The 22,125-nt window shown below is 40.4% G+C and overlaps 1 protein-coding gene across 3 annotated transcripts in view; it reads right to left on the bottom strand.

Moving 5' to 3' along the window:
• Positions 1 to 22,125, bottom strand: part of STARD13 (StAR related lipid transfer domain containing 13) — a 213,667-nt gene that overhangs the window by 65,271 nt on the left and 126,271 nt on the right. For all 3 annotated transcript variants that reach the window (XM_061628422.1, XM_061628423.1, XM_061628421.1), the window contains exons 2-4: positions 15,305 to 15,376; positions 12,069 to 12,150; positions 7,420 to 7,483 (exon numbers count right to left, since the gene is read on the bottom strand). In XM_061628422.1, the coding sequence (XP_061484406.1) occupies positions 7,420 to 7,483; positions 12,069 to 12,150; positions 15,305 to 15,376 (218 nt within the window). The remainder of the gene's footprint in view (positions 1 to 7,419; positions 7,484 to 12,068; positions 12,151 to 15,304; positions 15,377 to 22,125) is intronic.

Genomic DNA, 22,125 nt, shown 5'->3' with positions numbered 1-22,125 from the left:
ATCCAAAAGAATATTTATGAGAACCAAATAGTCCTGGCTGAGTTTGGGAGATGTCCATATAAATAATGATGGGAAATATAATCAATAAATGGCCACCACACCTCTGGCTTTGCTCTACCTTGTAAGAAATGAAGATGTAAAGTAAGTTTAGCCAGAATTGTGATTTTCCAGATGTTCCTGTACCAAGCAGACTGATCTAGTTCATCTAAAGATTTTCATTGCTGCAGTACTGTTATTTGTGCTGCTGGTAATAATTTGGAGATCAAACTCTTGGATTTCAACCCATCTTTAAATAAAGTAAAAACAATTCAGGTCTAATTTGTATGTTTTCTTTAGTAATATTGTTGAGCTCTGTATGTATTAGTCCACAAAAAGGAGTGACCTTTGGCATGTCCACCACAGGTGGAAATACGTGTCTTTGCAAGCATAAGCCCATCAGCAAAGTGTAGGTGCCATGGAGGATATATGCAAACGTTGAACTGGGGTTACATACCATCTGTGAAATATTTTCAGGGTAATTTTTCTGTGATGAATTTGAACCATTTGAATCAGGCCCACACATCATATTGGCCACAGGCAAAGTGCGTTCATATCTGATTGAATTTGTCTGATTGATTGCTCACACTCCCATTATGTCTGAATACTATATAGTAGCCAGGTAAAGTAGCAGTGTTGAAGCCAAGTGGAACCCAGGCCTCTCTGTTATACTGCCTTCAGAACAGTAACTGGCGGTATGGTAGGGCGCCATTGCTCACTTGAACTCAAGTCAGTCGTGTCGTTGCTGCTTACCAGAAGTTAAGGGGGAGAGACAAGGCAGGCGAAGAGGCAGCACGGCATAAACGCATCGGCAGAAACATCAGATTGGTTCCACAGGTGTGTCTGTAATGTGCTTCCTCCCTACTGCCTCATCCCTTCCCCTTTACCTCCTGGTAAGCAGCAGCAATGCAGGTGACTGGAGGTCAGGTGAGTAGCAGTGCCCTACCACACTGTCTGCTCAGGGCCAGATTATCCATTAGGCTTAGTAGGCTGAAGCCTAGGGGACCGGAGCTCTTGGGGGCCCGTGCATAAGCTAAAAAAAATTATAATACCGCCCGCCATCGCTTCACTTACCTTTTTCTCTCCTGTTTTTTGCGGTTTGCCATCAATCAAGATGGCGGCCAAGGTTTCCCTAAGGGGCCGAAGCCTCTGCCGCCATCATGGTTGATGGCATGCATGCGTGCTACACGTGCGCATTGCTGCCATCAACCAAGATGGCAGCAAAGGCTTCAGCCCCTTAGGGACCTCGGCCGCCATCTTGATTGATGGCAAACTTGTGCACGCAGTTGCAAAAAAAGCAGCAAGATAGGTGAAGCGGGGGGATGGGATGGGATGGGACGGGATGGGACGGCAGGCTGCTCAGAAGCTGCTGTGCTGCGATCCCTCCTGATATTGCCTAAGAGGAGAAGGGAGGCCCAAACACCAATCACCCTAGGGGCCCTCCTCAGCTTAATCTGGCCCTGTGTCCGCTACTGCTTCAGAATGGTTGGATTTGTACACTGCCGCCTTAAATTTTATTTATTTATTTTATTTATTTAATTAAGCTTATATACCGCCCGACTAGCAACAGCTCTCTGGGCGGTGAACATTAAAAAAATCCATCAGTCCTCTGTGTACTGCTTCTAATAACTAGTGAGGCATAGTGGTTAGAATGTTGGATTTAGACTAAGAAAACCAGTCTCCAATCCCTGCTCAGCCAAAAACTTAATGGGTGAGCTAACCTACCTTACAGGATTGTTGTGAGGACAAAGGGGAAGGGAAAACAGCAGAACATCCCACCTTGAGATCTTTGGAGATAGGGTGGGATAAAAATGTAAGCAGTAATAAGGACAGTTCAGCTTTGTCTCCTCACTCAGCTTCTATATCCATTTTCCCATTTTTGTCTCTTTTAGGATGAAACACGTGAAGATGAGTAACAAAAATGTATCTACAGACCTCTGTTATGAATGAGCAGACGCCTTAACTCAGAAAGGCTGATGTCTGCTAAACTGAAAGACTTGGAAAGAACATTCTATATTTCACATCTTTAGAGCTAGTTATAGATAAAAGAAAACTTGATTTTAAAACATTGGTTCCTCAGGTGGATGTAGATGCCAATAAAGTATACAAGTGTAGTTCACTGAGTGGATCTTCCCCACATTTTTTTTCTTCACAAGGGCAATGATCCTACAGCTGGGGAAGGCAGTTTTTCCAACAGCATCTTTGTGTCTATGCAAATAATTTAAGGGCAAATTTTCTTCAAGGGAATTTCAAAATGCAGCTGTACATTTTACCTGAAGTTTAATGGCAAGGGCTAAGAGTTTCTTATGTAGATGCAGAAGTGTTACTTTTGCCCTTGATTTCAACTGGATTACATTTTTTCCTTATATTCTCTCCCAGATTGCCTCACAGTGGCCAGCTCCTGAGGAATTCAAGACAATGTGGAATACAGCTGTGCCAAGATTTCTGACCATCAGTATTTGCTTGGTTTTAGGTTCCAGACCTAATAAATGGCAAATAGCAGCAGCCATTACATGAAGTGACATTTTCCAGTCCAGTCCTACAGTTATGCAGTGTAGAATTACACAATGTAGTTCTACTGTAGAACTACACAATAATTGTGAGTCACTTGCCTACCATAATTTTTGTCTGCAGATAGACATCTTAGGCACCAGTTGGCAGCTTCACGGTAGGACTAAACAGGAATTGGGGAGAATGGTATCTTGAGGAAGAGGCACAAAATAGCATGTGGTGGGTAACACTACTACACATAGTGGATTCACATTATATCACCTGCATCTCACATTGTGGATTGCAATTTTTAGGAGTGCTTATTTGGGGTACACACCACTTGCAAACCTTTCCATCTGGAAGTGCCCTATGTCACCAACATACATTTATATTCTAGCCGTCTTTTCAATTCAGATTTGCCTCCTTGTCTGCACTGTAAGCTTGAAGCAAAACTGGACTTTTCTGGGCTTTGATTTTATCTTTTTTTGTATTTGAAGGCAAATCAATTTGCAAAGAAATTGCCACCCTGGGTTCCTACTGGGAGGAAGGGTGGGATATACATTTAAATAAATAAATAAATAAATAAAATTAATAAATCTTTCTAAGAAACTTGACAGATCAAAAACTAAAGGGGAATCATATGATGCATCATATGATAACCATATTTTAAATTCTGCTATATGTTGGAGCATAACAATTTATTTATTTATTTATTGTATTTATATACTGCCCCATAGCCGAAGCTCTCTGGGAGGTTTACAACAACTAAATTGAGGTCCCAAGGATAAGAGAGGGGCCAAAGTGCCCCCTCGCTCTGGAACCATAAATCCCCATAAAGGACTGCTTGTGGATGGGAGTAGAGACAGAGTCTCTTAGGCTGCAATCCAATTCATGTCTATTCAGAAGTAAGCTTCATTGGGTTCAATGGGAGTTACTCCCAGGTGAGTGTATTGGATTGCAGCCCTAGTGTTCCTTGTGCCAATTCCTAAACGTCATCAGACCCCCATAAACATTCTCCTAGTTACAGTGCATTTTTATGTTGGCAAAATGCTAACACGGGTAGAGAGGCTTTAGGTATACATGAAGGCCTTGTGCAGGATGCTACTTCAGCAGTTGTGGCACAAAATACAAGCCTGCTCATCCTGAGCCAGGTGAAACAGCAGTGCAGGTTTTGGTTAAACATTAGAAGAAAAAGAACAAAAAGGGGCAAAGCCAACTGATACAAGAAAATGATTTATTGGAGGACAGGTTTTTAAAATTTCTTAATGTGTTTTGAATATCTGCATCAGAAGATGCATATTGTTTTGTTATGATCCATGTAAAAATTAGAGATCAGCAGAAGGCAAAGAAATTTGGAAACATTGTTTTCTAAATAGTTTTGTATACAATAGAACATAGAAGAAAAATCCATTCACATAAAAGCGAGCCAAAGCTACTCAAAGGTTTTTTTTAATGATTATTTTGATAGTGTTGAAAAATGCATCCCTTCCATTATGATGTTTTAGTGCTCCTTACTAAATGTCCACGTTTTCATTTACATTGCCTTTACTTGTTCTCACTTTAAGTTGCCTTCGCTTGTTCTCAGTTATGTCAACACTGATTGGCTAAGGCTGAAATTCTATGAACACTTACCTTGGAACAGGCTCTACAGTAGGATTACTTCATTAAGGCATCACCCTATCTAGTAAGTGATCCTTGATTAGCTATGATTACCCATATCACTAATCCCAAAAGGAGAAAGAAGCCATTTGCACATTAAAAACTAAACACAGAAGGCTGCCCTGGAGTTTTAAAAATCTAAATCTAAAATTTGTCATGGGGAGGCAACACAGGGAAGGGAGGAAAGCTAAGATGTGTTTACTGAGAAGTAAGTCCCATCAAGTCCATTTATTATTTACTTCTTAGGATAAAGATAGATGAGAAACAAAAAGAGGTTCACAGTACTTTCTGTAACCACAACTAAACTGTTATTCAAGAGAATCAAAGTCTGCTTGAGTTCATCAGTATTTCCTCTCCCTGCCTGCTCACTCTTGCTGTTCCTCCAGATGGAGAAAGTTAACAAACCACTCCCGGTTGGGGTATCTGAAATGGAAGCAGCACAGTCTCATCCACTCTTAGGCACCTAGGTGGAGGGCACTTTGTTAATTTTCCCCAACTGGAAGAGGAGGTGGAGAAGGAGGAGACAGCTGTAGGCAAATGGAGGAGTGAGCAGGCAGAGAGGGCTAAGGCAGATGGCAACATCTGATCTACTGACATGCTCATCTGACAGTTCAGTTATGAAGATGGGTTTGCAGCATTGTGAACACACTGTCTGAAGGCAGATTAAATACAAAAAAAGTGTGTTTAGGATTGTGGTCCTAAACTAACAATCTTGAAACAGAGAGTGAGGAGAGAAAGAAAGCATTTCATCTCAATTTAGGCCAGACTTAACCATGTCCATTTTAGGTCCACCTGAGAAGTGGGGTGGCTCCCCATTCCATTCCTTCCCACCCCATGTTTTCCTAACCCACTTCAAGCACTTAGAAGTCTGTAACACCACTGGAAGAATGAATCAAGCATTTTGACAATCAGATGTGCACATGTTTCTTAAGGCAATGAACTGCACTATGCAAACGCCTGATTAGAAAGTGCCCCTGGGAGAGGAGTGCCTTGTAAATAAAATGCTGTTGGCTCTGTTACAAAATTCTCCATATCAAACGGCATTTTCTGCATTCCTTGCTGAAACCCCTTAAGCCTTGAATAATGCCTGTGTTACACAAGGAGGTTGTAAACATGGCAAGCTTTATTTTAATAAGTCAGCACACAAACAAAAATGAAAAAAATGTTATTGGCTTTTTAATCTGGCAGCTGATCATGTCCTATTGTCCATGGCATCGGACAATACTGTGAAGCAAGTACCATGTTAACTAGGAAACATGTATTTTGCCCTTGTATTTTGAGAAGTCTGTTGGGATTTGTTCTTTTATCAAAGACTCCCTCTCTCATAGTTTCTGCTATGTGAGTGCATTCAAGACTCCAGAATGTTTCTGAGCAGAAGACAATAGAAGGCAGGAACAAGTGGCTGGAAAGACAGCAAGAAGAGAGACCACATCTCAAGATGCTTATAAATACTTATTAGTAGCCCAATGTATTTCATCCAAAAGGCCTTATTCACGGGCTCTCTCTAAAAGACAAAAAACAACCATATCTGCAATACTCAGTAGTGGATGGCATGGTGGAGGGCCACAGCTCACCTTACCTCTGATTTGTTGCATCGCTGCTGCTTACCTGGTGGTAGAGGGGGAGGCGGCAGGGGGGTTGGTGTGGTGCAGATGCACCTTGCAGAAGCACCTGATTGGCTCTGCTAGTGTGTTTGCACAATATTGATCTTGCCACCCCTCCCCTCTACCTCCTGGTCAGAGCTTGGAAAAGTTACTTTTTAAAACTACAATTCCCATCAGCCCCAGCCAGCATGGCCACTGGATTAGGCTGATGGGAGTTGTAGTTCAAAAAAGTAACTTTTCCAAGCTCTGCTCCTGGTAAGCAGAGGTGACACGACCAACTAGTCAGGTGAGCAGCAGCAACCCACCATGCTATTTGCTACTGATAAAAAAATCAAAGGAACAACTCAAAGCAATTGTGTTGATATTAATACATACTAATATCCTTAAAAACACTGCATGCTAAAATATAAGCTACACAAATGTGTTTAATAATAATTATTCTAAAACACTTTAGATATATGCATATCAGCAGCTATTTAAAAACATATTACTCACATATACATGCATGAATATCTGGACAATATCTTCTTCAATCACTCAAATGCAGTAACATTGGTAATAATCTCCAGCTTTAAAAGACATTGGCAACAGCTATGTTCTCTATCAGAAATATATGTTTGCTTTTTCTTGACACTCCCTGAGGATGCCTCTTAAGGTGGACATTTGGTAATGATCCCTGCCTCTCAAAAACATTTGTAACCAACATGTTCTTTACAAGCAGACCATATATTTGCTGGGGTGGGGATTGTGAAATACTTACGTTACTGCATTTGAGTTGTTAAAGCATATGTGAGTAATATGTTTTTAAACAGCTGCAGAAATTGAAGTTTATAATAAGGTATTTTAAGTATTTTATGAATAAGCTAAGTATTATTTTTGAGTTACTATTTTACATATATGCAGATATGCATGTATATAAAGTTTATAATAATAATCATTTTTATAACATGTTATGGCATGTTTAACGTTTTTAAAGTTTTGGGGTGTTTTAAGGATATTAGTATACTGTATATTGATATTAGTACCATTGTTTTGGGATATTCTCCTATTATTACATAAGTATTATGCATGTGTTGGTTGACTGTCTCTTACTGTCCCCCCTAAAAAAAAAAGCTTTTGGCTGAAACACATTAGACTACTAATAACTATTCTTCAGCATCTTGTGATGCGGTCCCTCTTTTTGGTGGTTTGTTTGATGGATGCTTCCCAGTGGATTTTAGATGTACATCAGCCGCACAATGATGGTGGTTCACAATCTTCATATTGGACCTTCATCTCAAGGCAAGTATTTCCTTTTGCCACAGTGCTATTGTGTTATGTGTGCAAAATCTGTGCTGCATCGGGTAAACTTTCATTTGCAAATTGATTCAAGATGATGGTTAGTTACTATCATTTCCTCTCATCATCCAGCATCAAACACAATCCAGCATCAAGCACAAGTTACTATCATTTCTTCTCACAATCCAGCATCATTACAGTACAACAGAACACTATCAGCTAGTGCCAAATATGCAATGAATCACAATATTAGAACTTAAATGGTTAAGCATGAGATCCATACTAGCTGTAATTTTAGGACATTTTAAAAGCCCTGGACTATTCAGACATTTCCAAATCCATAATTACTTGCCTTTTTCCTTTGGAAGTTCACATCGAGTTTCATTGAGGCGCACTTGTTCAGTGTATTCAAACGTCTAAAAGCAAAGCAAGATCCAAAGATCAACATCTCATAAATTAACTGAATTGGCTCTTTATGATCTTGGACATTTCCCTGCTTTCATTTGTATGGACAGAACTTCAAACAACCTCCTGTAAAGTGAGATTGGTAGTGAAATACACAGTGCTAATTCCTATGCAAAGACTGAGTGGAAGAATCCATTTCTTTCTGCAACCTAGATAATCCAGCAATTAGTTTGGTGGCTTGAGAGACAGATGGCTATTATCATAACCAGAAATAGAATTTTGAGGCAAATCCTTTTTCCTTTGTTACTCTACACACTGAACTTTACAGATTACAATAACCTGAAGAGCTTATTAGATACTAGAAAGAAAATGAAATAAACACTGAGCTACAATAGGTAATAAAAAATAACAGCAACAAATATTATTCATCTATGTCTATCTCAGTGGTTTTTTGGGGAAGGTACTAATCGATAGAGTTCCACCACCTCTTTTTTGCTGCCCATGGCAATCATTTTGTCCTGGCACCCACTGCACTTTTACCTTGAGTTCTGGGACCTCATTTTTTTTTACAAAAAAAAAAAAAGCATTGGTTGATCTTAATAATTAAATAAATGCCTGTACCTCTAATTTCTCACTATAAAAAGCAATAAATGTGAATGAAGGTACATACATTTCAGTTGGACTTATTTTTAAGAATAAGAACTTCTTAAAAACCACCCATAATGTCTGTAGAAACCTTAAACTAAAGTTTGGAGGCAGGCATTTATTTTGGGAGAAAGTGAAAGTGGTCTAATAGAACCACAGTTGCCTTTAGTGCATACACGTTTCTTTTGTGTTCCTAGTCAAAATGTTTTACAGGCTTTGGAAATACTACAAACCTTGCGGGGAGAAGAACCCCCAATTATTAGAGGTGATAATAGGATAAGCATGCATCCCACAGGTAATTAGGTCTCTCTCAAGCCACTTTAAGCACTCACATACATCTACCTCTGACTTCCATTCTGCAAACCTCAAGCAGAAGAACCAATTGCTCTTGCAAGAGTACCATGTCTATATCTAGGGTCTGCAGAGTTTTTAATCAAATAATCTGTTTTCTATAGACCCAATCAACAGTGTCCCTGTTACCAGTGAACTAATCTTGTAAAGTTCAGAAACTTAAAACAATAGTTTCCCATTTACATTTTGCTCCGATATCTTCATTGGAAGATAATCCTTTCCTCAAGACTCAGGGTAACATTTTCATGAAGTCTGTGATCAAACTCCAGCTTACTGATTTAGCTACCCACATTTTAAACAAGAAAGATGATGACATATCTTCCGGGGTCCTTCCAACATTTTGAAACAGACTGTGCCAATGAAATGAAAGGATTAATGGTTGTCTTTATGTCTCCAGAGCATGCAATTAAATACAGCCTGCCTGGATTTCTCGCACCCTCTTGACGTGCCAATAGCAAAAGCAGACTTCTCCATCTGCTTACATCTGTCATTGGAATAAGAGTCAAACTCTCAGCAAGAATAATTCTGAGACCAGACACAATAGTCAATGGCATTATGTTCAATGAGGAAGAGTTGCTTTTATGTGTATTTTGAACTCCGGAAGCCGTTTCCCCTAAGTACAAAAATATGCACAAATAGCGGCATTCATTATATATTTAAAGCCTACCATTGTGCAAAGTGCAACAAGTAGGAGGCCTGAGACAGGTTGTTGTTTTCTCCTATTTTGCCACAGTTTTGCCACATACAACTCGTAAATAATGCTTTTGACTTGCATTAATTTTTGTGTGGGACCATGTAACAGCATAAAGACCTAGACTGTGTTCTATGTGGAGTTCAGTGCTAGCTGTAGAAAAGCCTTGGAAATGGCCAAGTGTCAGATTTGAGAGCACAGCGTCTGGAACAGTTTGTCGACTATGTAAAGCTACAGGACACATACTAAATATAACAACACTGTAGAGTAAAACCTTCTAAAACTGGGCTGCCTTGTGGGTGGCCTTTTGCCCAGATTGCTGTTATTTTCTAACAACTTTAAAATTGGTCAGAATCCTAACTTCCTGTGACTCTAGTCTGCAGCTGTTATAGAACAGCTGTAAAGGAATCCAGTCAAGGGCATACCAGGGTTAGTGGCAGTAAATGTAGCAACATGTCCAGAGTAAGCTGCAGCAATACTGGAGGTCTTCTGCATCAGTTCAACACTACAATTAAGTTTCCTTTAAGACAATATGGCTTTTGGGGAGTTCTCTTGGCCATTTAAATTGCAATGGTTCAGTTTACCATCAAGTGTACAAAAATGCAGCCCTTTGATGGGACTGATTCATGCAACCCAGCAGGACTCTGGTCTGTATTGATCTTCACCCATGGGATGAAACTATAAGCTGACAGGTCTATTATGCACTTAGTTGCCTTCTGAATCCACAACTTGTCATGTGCTAAAGAAGCATGTCAGAATTAACCTAAGCGTTAACTCTCTATTGGAGGATCCTGAGAGAAAAGTCCCCATTCCACACTCAATAAGAGTTTGTTTAAATGGGGGAAGAGTTGAAGGTCACATCCATACTATACATTTAAAGTACATTTATAGCACGTTAACAGTCATGGCTTCCTCTAAACAAATCCTGGGATTTGTAGTTTACCCCTCCCAGAGCTGCAATTCCCAGCACCCTTAAGAAACTACAGCTCCCAAGATTCTTTGGAGGAAGCCATGTGCTTTAAATGTATGGTATGGATGTGACCTATGTACCAGCCCATGCCTCTGTTACAACACCTTACTTTAGCCTCAACTAAAAAGTGAAAAAGAAAAATAAGAAAGACAGAGGGGCAGAGGAACAGATAAGAAGACTAGAATCTCAAGCATTCATGTCCACTTGATCACCTATACCCCTCCTACCACAGAATGATGACTGATCCCATTAAAAGAAAGTATTTTCTTGCCTACAGTTGTGTGGCTCCAGCCAAAGAGGGCAAGCAAGGATAAGGATTCTTCAGGTGCTGCAGATTTTAAACTCTTTTTAAAAGGATGTTCGGCCTCCTTGATCTTTAAAGGTTCAGTGTAGATAATATCACCTTCACATAAGAAGAGAGATCCCATACAATAGATAGTGCTTTGTATTTGGATGTAGGTGACACATGTTCAAATTCCTGTCTATCCATGAAGCTTATACTAGGCCAAAACTACACATTAGCTGAGGACTGGGAACTTGGGTTCTGGCTGAACCAGTGCTTGGAAAATTCATTTTAAAAATGAATTCGTTTCAGTTCATCTCCTTGAAAAAGGAATTAGTTCCAGTTTCAGTTCATCCCCAAACTGAGAAAAAAGGAACTAAATCAATTCCAGTTCAATTCACAATTCATTCATGTCGTCCCCAGCATTTTTTTCTTCAGCCTTCATTTTATTCAGAACTTTACAAGCTGCATTGCTAAAGAATAAGATATACTTAAGGACACTAAGGAAACATCAAAACATGCAGTACACACACACACACAGAGTATAATGTGAACATTTTAAAATTTATTTTTCCCAACAAGTATGATCTTCAAACTGAAACAGCCGGATCACTTTTCAGGTTGGTAAAAATGGTAAATGCAATGCCACAATCAAACACAGAGTTAAATGTGATGGAACCCAAATGAAAATTAAATTAAATTAAACATTGCCCAAATTTCAACTGCAAAAGGAACTTAATTCTTGTACAGTTTACCTGGAAATTATAGGAACCACTTTCAGGTGTAATTCATTCAATGAATTGGTTAATCTGAATTAGTTTTTTCCAAGCACTGGGCTGAACTACTCTAATGGTGGAAGAGAATATTTTTCAGCAGAGAACTGATAGTCAGGAGGGGTGCTTAATTCTACTTCTAGCTACTACTTTGTCTCAGCAATTACACGCAGGCACACACACGCACACACACACAGAGAAAGAGAGAGAGAAAGAGAGATGTTTTAAATCCACAATGCAGGAAACGTATTTTAAATTGTTTTTTTTAAAAAGTGTTTTTAAATTTGTATATTTGTTTTTTATGTTTTTAATTGTTGTAAACCGCCTGGAGAGCTTCGGCTATGGGGCGGTATACAAATGTAATAACAACAACAACAACATCTGGAATCTTGGATGGAGAAAGAGAAGGGAAGTTGGAAGGACTGCATATAAAAACTGGTGGGTGGAGGAAGAATTAAGTATCCTCTTCCTGCTCACCACTTCTCCACACCAAACCTTCCCTCCTGCTTTGCAGTTATTTGGTGTATACCCTGGTTCACGAATCAGGATTACCACGATGTGGCTTTAGCTGTATCATCTACTTGAAAGAGATGTTCGGAACGTGGGAAGCTGCTTTATACCGAGTCAGATTGATTGGTTCATCTAGCTCAGTATTGTCTACGATGACTGGCAATGGCTCTCAGACAGGGGACATTCCCAGCCCTACCTGGAGGTGATTGAACCTGTGACCTTCTGCATGCAAGTAGATGCTCTACCACACAGCTAAGACCCTTCCTCAAATGTTGTAGGGAGAAAGAGATACTAAATGAAACAAAGTTGTCTGTATGCTCTGCAGTGCTAAAAACCCCAACACCATCATAACAAGTAATAAAATACACTTTACCTACAAAGAGGTTCTACAAGATCCTTGTCAAGAAAATCATGATCTTTCTTTACGGCAGCAATGTCAATTGGAAACTGGGAATCTATAAGAGAAGAAGTACTTGTTACTAGAGTGGGAAACACTATTTTGCTTCCAAGGGACACTGAATACAATTTCAGACTAAACTGTAAACACAAGGGGAAATTAGACCCCCCCCCAAAAAAACCTGATTTCTGATAACATTACTTCTTTCTTTAAATCAGATGGAGCTGTTGACAACTAAAGTACACAAATTCTGTATAAATAAAAAAATTAATAAACTAACATGCCATATTCTGAATATAGTATGACATCAGATGGTTCATATTTCAATATCAGACACAAGCAAGTTGCACAATTATGCTACACCAACCATTCGTTTGTAAAAGAGGGGCAAAGCATTACAGGAATACATAGGTTATTGATTTATCATTTTTTATTTGTTGCACTGATACCCTGCTTTTTGCTCTTCATTAAGGAATCCAAAGCAGCTAACAGTACAAACAATCTGAATGTTGGGCTCCTTCTGGGAGGAAGGACAGGATATAGATTTAATAAATAAATAAATACAATAATTTTTAAAAACAGAAATATAACATGTGTTAACTTTTCCACAGAACTGTAGGATCCTAAGTGGTTCTGTAGACAAATTACTTAATAGCATTATGAATGCAGAATTGCAACTTGTGACTCAGGCCCAAAATGTAGTGGTAAGATTGCTGCCTGGGGTTCCATTTAGAATGAATATTACCCATTATAAAACAGCTTCAATAGTTGCCAGTTCCTTTCTGAGCTCAATTCAAGGTGCCCAAGCTATAGTTGAAAGTCCTAAATGACATAGGACCCGAATATCTGAAAGACCATCTCCTTCCCTCAAGACCCCCTTGGATGTTAAGATTAGCAGAGGCGGTTGGTAGTTTTGTGTTGCTCTTGTAGGAAGTGCCAAAATATTGGTAGTGCCACCACCCTCAGAAGCTGAAGGTGATGGTGGCCCAAGAGAGGGCAATCTCTGTGGCAGCCCCTAAGTTGTAGAATTTCATCTGGCACCTTCATTATACACTTTCCGTCATATGCTGAAGACACCCCTCTTTAGACATATGTATATTTTAGGACCCACACTGTTATTGTGATTATAATTTGGTTTAAACTGTTTTGTGTTTGTGTGTGTGTGTTGGGGGCATTCTGGATTGGGACCCAGGTTTGGGACAACATTATTATTATTTGAAGCAGCATATAGTGCCCGCCCTTCACCCAGAGGTCCTAGGGCAGGTTACCACGACCTTAAAATACAGTGTTAAAAACAATTAAAAACAACTAGAACCCCCAAAATAGTGTGGGTCCTAAAAATATACCTCTCAAGTGTCAAAGGCCAGGGTAAAGAGGGGCATCTTCAACATTTGCCTAAAGTTGTACAGTGAGGTTGCTAGACATCCTCAGTAGGGAGGGACCTTTAACCTTTTATCCCCCAATGAGGTCCAATCCTGATCAACCCATCTTCTATTTGCATTTGAATAAAAAATCCATTTGTGTAAGGTGGGGCCTCTGATCCAGACCAGGACTGCAGCGCTCTCTCTCTCTGTAAAGGATTTAAGTCCTTCTATCAACCATACTAAGGTTCCCATCCAGATCCTCCGTCCCCAGCACCTGCTCTTTACTTTAAAAGACACATTCATGCAATTGCTAATCATGTGAATGGCATATCATTTAGTTTGGTCCTCATTTGTTGAAGATCCAGATGTCTTCCAGATGTCTTCCTCTTCCCTTCCCACCCCAGTATGCGAATTGCAAAAATGAATGACCTGGAATATGATTGCACAAGTGTCAGAATGTGTGACATTATTAGTAATGAGTGACACAATGCTCCACCTCCTCTCGGCTGTGCCATATTGCGTGCGTGTTTTTAAAAAGTTTAATGTCATATTTTTTAAAAAGTCTTTAAAAGCAGAATGCATTCCTTGCTTTACCAAGTAGCTCTGAAAACCAAGAAAAAACAGTGAACACACAATATCATGAACTTTTTGCTCCCCTCAGTCATTCATTCATTCATTTCTGAACTATATCCCATCTTTTAGCCCTTGCTGGTGACTCAGAAAATTAAATAAAATAACAGTATACAATTTATAAAATAAACAGCTAAAAGCCAGAATCCTAGTATTACAACTACAGAAGGGGTGGGTGAGGAACTAAACCAAAATGACAAAAAGGGCTGGGCAGCTTGCTAAGATGGCAATGGAGAAGGGGCCAATTGGGCTTCCCAGTTTCAGAAGATCCACAACCTTGGTGCCACAGCTGAAAACACCCGGTACTGCATCCCAGCCAACCAGACTTCCAGTGGTAATGGGATGCAAAGCGTGGCTCCTGATGAATCATGTGGGATAAAGAGATCCTTCAAATATCATGGCTCCAAAGCATTTAGGGATTTGTAAGTAATACCCACCCCTTTGAATTGTGCTTGGAAATTAACTGGCAGCCTGCGATTAAACAATATGGTTGTTAAACGCTCCAAAAAAGCAGGCCTCGGACAACTCTGGCTGCCACATTTTTCACCAGCTGAAGTTTGTGAACACTCCAAAGAGGGAGCCCCACACAGAGCATATTGGAATAATCTAATCTGAATGTGACCAAGGCATATGCGGCAATGGTAATTGAAAGGCTGCAGCTGGCACACTTGCTGAAGTTGTGCAAAGGCACCCCAAAGCCATGGCAGCTATCTCCTGTCCTGTTGTATAGGAGCAAAGCTGGGTCCACAAGCATCCCAAACTGAGAACATGGCCCGTTAAGAAGGTACAATAGGTTTTACACCTAACCCTGAATTGGCTGTCCTATTGACTAACAGTACCTCTGCTTTATCTGGGGACACATCTGCAGCACACATTTAAAGCACTATGATACCACTTAAAGAGTCATGGCTGCTCCCAAAGAATCATGGGGAATGTGGTTTGTTAAGGGTGTTGAGAGTTTTTAAGAGACCCCTATTTCCCTCACAGAGCTACAATTTCCAGAATGGTTTAACAATGAATACCTCTTCCCAGGGAAATCTTCTATCACAACACTTTAAAGCTTTATCATAGTGCTTGAAATGTATGGTGAGAATATGGCCTGGGTTAAGTCTTTGGAAGATTGCTGAGGCACTGAACACGTTGCCCTCCCCACCAACAAGACTACTCCCACAACTCATGGAAAGTGTGGCAGCTATTGAACTATTCCCCCAAACATACCTTCATACAGTTGTGCATACTGTGGGAACCCAGCAGCTCGTAACCAGTCACAGGCCTCCTTTGCTTCAATTTCTGGGGAAGAAAAGGTGGAATGCGTCAATATTGAATCTGACAGCAGCTGACTAAAAATACAAAAGGTAAGAAAAATATAGCTCACAGACTCTGAACCCTGAACTATGGTTAATCTGAACAATGGTTGGTTGAAACAAACCAGCTTCATACTCCATGGTTTGAAGTTGGCTTTTTCAAATAAGCCATAGTTAAAATTAAGGTTGTCAGGTCTCTGGTTTTCTCCCAGAGACTCCGGATTTGGGGGGCCCTCTCCGTGTGAGTCACCTTAATCTCCGGACTCTTAGCTTTTATTAAAAAAAAAGTTTCTAGGTGGTCTGGTATAAAAGCCATAAACCAAAATGTCAGCCACTCCCCTGCAACTTCTGTTAATACCAGCTGCTCTAATCCCTGCCCTTTCAGGTTTTTAGCCAATAAGTGAAGTCAGGGTTGTGATTGACATGATTTGTTGACCCTCAGGCGATACCTAAACCCCATTTCAAGTTCTGAGAACAGTTTCCTTTTCCTGCTTGTTTCACATCAGGAATTCAGTAAATATATAGCTTTCAGCAGCATAAAGAGTACTTTCTCTGTACAGGATTGGGACTTGCTTCTAAGTAAACACACATAGAAATAACGCCCTGCTCGCCCACGCAGCCTGGACATGTGGGGCATAATTGCAGATGAGGGCGAAGCTGCCACCTCCACCTTTAGATGGGGCAACGTCTCACGTCGCAGCCATTAGGCGAGGGCGACATGCAGCATGGAGGGGCGGAGCCTCTTGCCTTATTTAAGTCCAAGCCTCCCCTCTTATTCCCTCTTTGCCAGTGCGACGCCCACCTCGCCCTCCCTCTTTTATGGTGTGTCTATGGGTCGCTTCGGGACTGAGTAGGAATTTTTATCCCGCCCACCCTGGTTGGCAGGCAGGTTTTTTGCCTGCTCCACACTATGAGAGTGGGAGGGAATCGGGTTAGGGGGCATTGTGACTAATAGGTGGTTTTGGCTAATTTGACATATTCAAAATGTTAAAGCCCGAAAGGGCAGTTTATTATGGCACTGGTGCAGGAAGGTGTGGGAAGGGAAATAGGTAAGGACAGCTAGGTGGCCCCCTTAGGCACCTTTGGAGGTGATTGGCGGTTCCGGAGGCCTGTCTGTCAGGGCTTTACGGCTCGAGGGCAGGATATGGGCTGCTTCTGGGGCCAACTTACCTCATCCACCCGAGGGTTGTATGGCCCCGGGAGGGTGATGTGGGAAGGCCCCCCATCTCACCTACAGGGTGTGGCCGGGGTAAGCAAATGGGCTTGCCCTTGCCCCAGCAGGGGCTGGTCGCACGAGAGCTGTATGGCAAGCTGCTTGCTTATAGACAGTTCCTGCACCTAGGTTTCCCCTCTGCAGGCCACTTTAAAATGGGGTTGTTTGCTATAATTTTAATAAAGTGGCCCTTGTTCAACCCAAGCTGATGTGTCTGTGTTTTATTTCGCCCCTCGACTGCAATTACACTACAACAGAAGATCACAGCAGGATCTTGGTGGGCATACACAGTAAACAATTTTAGTTATAATAAAAGTGTACATGCAGTTTTTTAATTACTTGCAAAAATGGCATATACATTTTATCTTTCAAATAATTTTTGAACAGAAGTTTAAAAAAGTATACATGCTGCAGAGTTACACTTTTTTAAATTAAGGAGTCAAACAAGATTAAATTTTACTGGACTGTCGAAGAGGGCAGTTTAACTGTGTTATTCATAACCTGTTTTGAAAACCTTCCCAATATGAAGGTTTTCTGGGAGTAAAGCTGCAATGCTAATTCCACCTACATGGGAGTTAACCCCACTGAATTCAGTAGGACTTACTTTTGAGTAGACATGGTTAGGATTGTGCTGAAAATCAATGGGACTTTTGCATGAACATAGAAAAGGATTGTGTTGTAAACCTTTCTCTCCCCCTCTGATCCTTTTTTTTTTAAAGCAGTTAGGCAGGGCTTACTTAGGTGTCACTGCTTTTATTTGGCAGGAAACTAATACTTTAAAAAATGTTCTGCAATGGCCAACTGGTTTTGACAATAAACTATTATATGGGGTGTATGTATTTTTACATCTCCAGTGTGTGTGTATATGGAGTATTTCCAACAACCCTGTGAGGTAGGATTGGAAACCAAGGCAGCTCACAAGAAGAAATGAAGCCATTTAAAATCCAATAGCCATAAAAACGAGTATAAACAGTTGCAAAACAGCTTAAAGTGGAATTAATCTGTATTTTGGATTGGGTGAGTGAAGTTCCTTATCACTGAATTGCAGTCCTGTGCATGTTTCCCTGTCTGAGTATGTCCCATTGAATACATTGGGACTTGCTTCTGAGTAAGCATGCATAGGATTGCACTATAAATAACATTACAGGTTGTGTAAATAATAAACATCTTTGCCATTCATACTTATATAAATATTTCTTCATATTATGTCTTCATATGTATCTGATTTCACAGTATGATTGTAAATTATTATTTACAAATTATGATTTCCTCTACATTTTAAGTGTGCCCTTTTTCCTTGGGGTGGTTATGGTCCCCCTCTGTTGTTTTCATCCTGTTGGGAAGATTAGGCTAAGAGATGGTGCGTAGCCCATGGTCACCCAGTAAACTTTGTAGCTTATTTCCATTTTAAAATTTAATTAAAATGATTTATATTCAGGCAAATTTTCTGAAGTAATGCAGATACTTTTAATACATTTAAAGCACATCCAATTCACATTTAAAGTGCATGACTTCCCCTAAAGAATCCTGGGAAGTGTAGTTTCCCCCTCACAGTTATAGTTCCCACCCACCCTTAACAAACTACAGTTCCCAGGATTCTGTGCTGGGATTCATGTGCTTCAAATGTATGTTGAATGTGCTTTAAATGCATGGTGTGGATCTGCCCTAGTATGCTCTGCATTCATTAGTGAATTGAAAAGCACAATTTTAAAAGATACTTTTTTAAAACAGTGGTAGGGCACATACTTTGCATGCAAAGGTCCAAAATTCAATCTCTGGAAGAGACTATTGCCTGGAATCCCAGAGAGCCAATGCTAGCCCATGTAATCAGTGCTGAGCTAGATGGTATCAAATGGCCTGATTTGTTATCTTTGTGCCGAAAAGAGGAAAGAGACCCAAGGGCCACAGTGACTCCGAATGCTATTTATGTGTTTTATTTATTGCTTTGTTGTAAAAAAACCTCAAAGTGATTTATAGAGGGAATTAAAACAATAAAATTATTGGCAAAACCAGTTAAAGACAGGTATTCAAAATCATTCAAAATAATAAAACCAACAATGAGTTAAAAACAGATAAAAAACATAATAGCTTCTCCCTGCCTGGGTAGGCTTGCCTAAACAAAAATGTTTTTAGCAGGTGCCAAAATGAGTACAATGAAATGCCTGCCTAATGTAAATAGGCAGGGAGTTCTAAAGCGTATGTACTGCCATACTAAAAGACTGATTTCCTACAAGGCCAGAACAAGTACTATGTGGAACCATTAACATGGAAGGCACACCTTGAACCTGGGCTGGTAGCAAATCAGCAACTAGTGCAGATTTCACAGTAGAGGTATTATGTGCTGATAGAGTCGCACTCATGTCTGCAATTGCACTGCAGCATTCTGCATTAACTGCAGCCCCCAGGTCAGGTTGTGGTGCATGGGGATTTCTGTGACGTTGGTTGACTGGCTGCAAGGATTTTTTTAGTTTTGACTAGGAACCCTGACTGGTTGTGGGATGCTGAGTTTTCTGTCTTACTCATAGGAATCTTGTTGTGGTTGGTATGGTATTGCATTTAGGAAATCATCACTGTCTTGTTTTTCTTTTTCTATTTGCACTTCATTTACCTCTGAACTTACTCCCTTACCATACCTTATCCATAGAAGCAATAATAGTAGTTCCATCTCAGCTCAACCCCATTAAACCCACTGACGATGCACCTTGTTATTTGCATGATGGTTGGTATGTTGCCCAATAGTGGTAAAAGAGAATTCACATACTGGGAAGTGTGGCTTCAATTGCTGTTGTTCCCAGTTTACTGCCTGTGAAGGCAGACCCAACCATGTGTGTTTTCTCTCTGTCAACAATTACTCACTGGAATTGGGTTGTCTGTCAAAGTGATAGCAGCCCACAGAGGAGGCAGGAAAGAGTAGAGAATCTTCTTAACTCTTCTCACTTCTCAAACCTCTCTTTGCAGTGGAGGGTCAAGTCTGTAAAGACGTTTGGAGCAGCCACATTAAAAGGCAGGCAGAGCATTCCAGGCAGGGGGTTGCCAACCTTGTTTTGATATGGATATCACTGCAGAGGACCCCTAGTCAAGCCTTACCAACAGCACAATCCTAACAATATCTACTCAGAAGTAAGTCCTGTTGAGGTCTATGGGGCTTAGTCTCTTAGCAAATGTGTTTAGAATTGCAGCCTTCAGGGACATCCATCTTTACTCCTGAGTGCTCCCATCTAACATCTCCACAACACTAGGCTTTCTTCATACAACAGCCTTCTGGTGACTAGCCTAGCCATAAACTTAAACCCTTCTTGCCAGAAACAAGTAGGCTAGATTAAGTGTTCCTTACCCAGGCTCTCTAAGGAGGTGAGAAGGATGGATCCTGTCACTTCAGCTGGATCTGGAAACACCCTCATTTATCTAAGATTGCTATCTTAATTTCCAACCAGAGATTCTTTTTTGTTTAAGTAGTATGTTCCAAGCAACTGTGGCTGATGCTTAATGTATCATGCTTAATGACATCACTAGGGCATGCCCCTATGACATTACTAGGACCCACCTCATGACATCACTAGGGCCTGCCCCTGAAATCTCAGGGTTTGGGATGCTTCTCACCTGGCAACCCTAGTTAAAATAAACCACAGTTTGTCAAATTCATATGAAACAATAGGCACTGAGAGGTGAGGGAGGAGCTTGTGAGGAGCTTGCTGCCGCTTGTTCTCAGTTTATCATGGCATTTGAAAGCAGCCTATATGATAGTCTTAACAAACATCTTGCTCTTAACTGCCACACACCTAAGTGGTAAAAGGATAATGGCTCCACCATGGGCCAATGTTTTCATTATATATTTGGTAAATATAAAATGTGCTACATCTCTCATTCAATCCAGGCTTACACAACAAATGAACTTTACCAATTCTAACAGCTGCATCCAGAATGGATTATATTTCAAGTTCCAATTTTTGTCACATAAATGCACCTGCAAAGCACTCTTCTGATATGGGAAGAGAAATCTCCAAACTGTTTAACTCGTGTACAGCTCACAAGTAGAGCTGGATACTCTCCCAGATGAACACTTGCTGCATAGTTAAAACTGTTAGACTGTAGGCATGCAGGTAAAGTCATGTCTCTTATAACTTTTGTATGACACTCAGTATAGAGAAAGGCAATTTAGATATAAGTAATAAATGATGATGATGATGAGTTGCTAGGGGAGGTAAAAATGCTTGTCAAACTTCATCCAGACTAAAGTTCTTACTACCAAGGTACTCTCATAACTCCTCCCAACCAGTGCAACCCACGTGACTATGCTAGTAGGTGAACACATAGGGGGGTGCGTGAGCATGGGCCTATTTTAAGGTACACAGCTAGGAATCAGTGGATCAATAAATTGTGTTAGTAAGCCTTTTCCCTGGACTGATGAAGAATCTACACTGGGTAAAAGATCCTCGAGTGCTTCCACTCTGCTGTGTAAGCAAATTTTCATGCAAGGAGTGGAGAGAGAGCTCTATTGGTATACCACACACTTAAGATGCATGGAGTCAGCCTTGCCTCCTTTGCACCAGTGCAATACTGCTCTTGCAAAAGGAGGCAGGAAAAGCTTTTAACAAGGAAATGTGATTGAGCCAAATGTCTCTGCACCATTTACCTTGCTATAGGGTTATGTTTTTGCTTATAAATAAATGTTTGCTTGCTCCAATGCAGATACAGTGGAGAGATAGGGTAAGTAAGGGATGAGATTCCATTTCATTGGAACTTTTCCCTGAGTGTCCCAGAAACAATGCGTAAGTATAAGAACAATTATTTCTAAGAAGATAATTTGTATCACTATTTTAAAAAAAATCACACATAAACATCTCAAAGTTTAAATTTAAATGAATATGCATGTTGTATCGTGTACACTCTATTGAAGCCTGGTAATGAGATTTTCAAATACAAAAAGCATTAAGATGATTTCACATCCTGCTATGCAATTAGTAAAACAATGATTAAAAGAAATTAAACTTTCAAATCAACATTTTTATTTGTTCTTGGACCCTTTGCAGACTGTAATGGTACCAGTATGAGTCCAATAAATGTAGCAATTTGGTTTCATAAAAGCAAGAGGGAACGCTTCTTTATTTGTGACTCATGGGTAGCCCAGTCCTCCATTATAGCTGTCACTGGATGACTATGCACTAGTCATTTATAGAGGAATTTGGAAGTTATTCACACAATCCTTTGTCTCAATAGAGGTGATTTATGAATGGAAAAACAAGTGAGCGTGTGTGCATGGGGAAAGAGGAAAAGTGTAGTAATTCCCTTTTACCTTCTGGTCCTTAGAATATAAACATAATGAAAAAAAATACATGCCAGCCCTCACCAATCTGGTGCCTTCCAAATGCTGCTGGACTCCAAGCCCATAATCTCGAACCATTGGCCCTATTGCCTGGGGTTGATGGGAGGTGGAGTGCACTTCTGGAGGGCACCAGGTTGAAGAAGGCTGTGGTATACAATCCACTCTGTACCCCTTCTACCTCAATACTCTTTCAAGCATA

Source organism: Rhineura floridana, chromosome 5 (genome assembly GCF_030035675.1).
Source record: "Rhineura floridana isolate rRhiFlo1 chromosome 5, rRhiFlo1.hap2, whole genome shotgun sequence".
NCBI classification, from domain to species: domain Eukaryota; kingdom Metazoa; phylum Chordata; class Lepidosauria; order Squamata; family Rhineuridae; genus Rhineura; species Rhineura floridana.
This window is presented reverse-complemented; position numbering and strand designations above follow the sequence as displayed.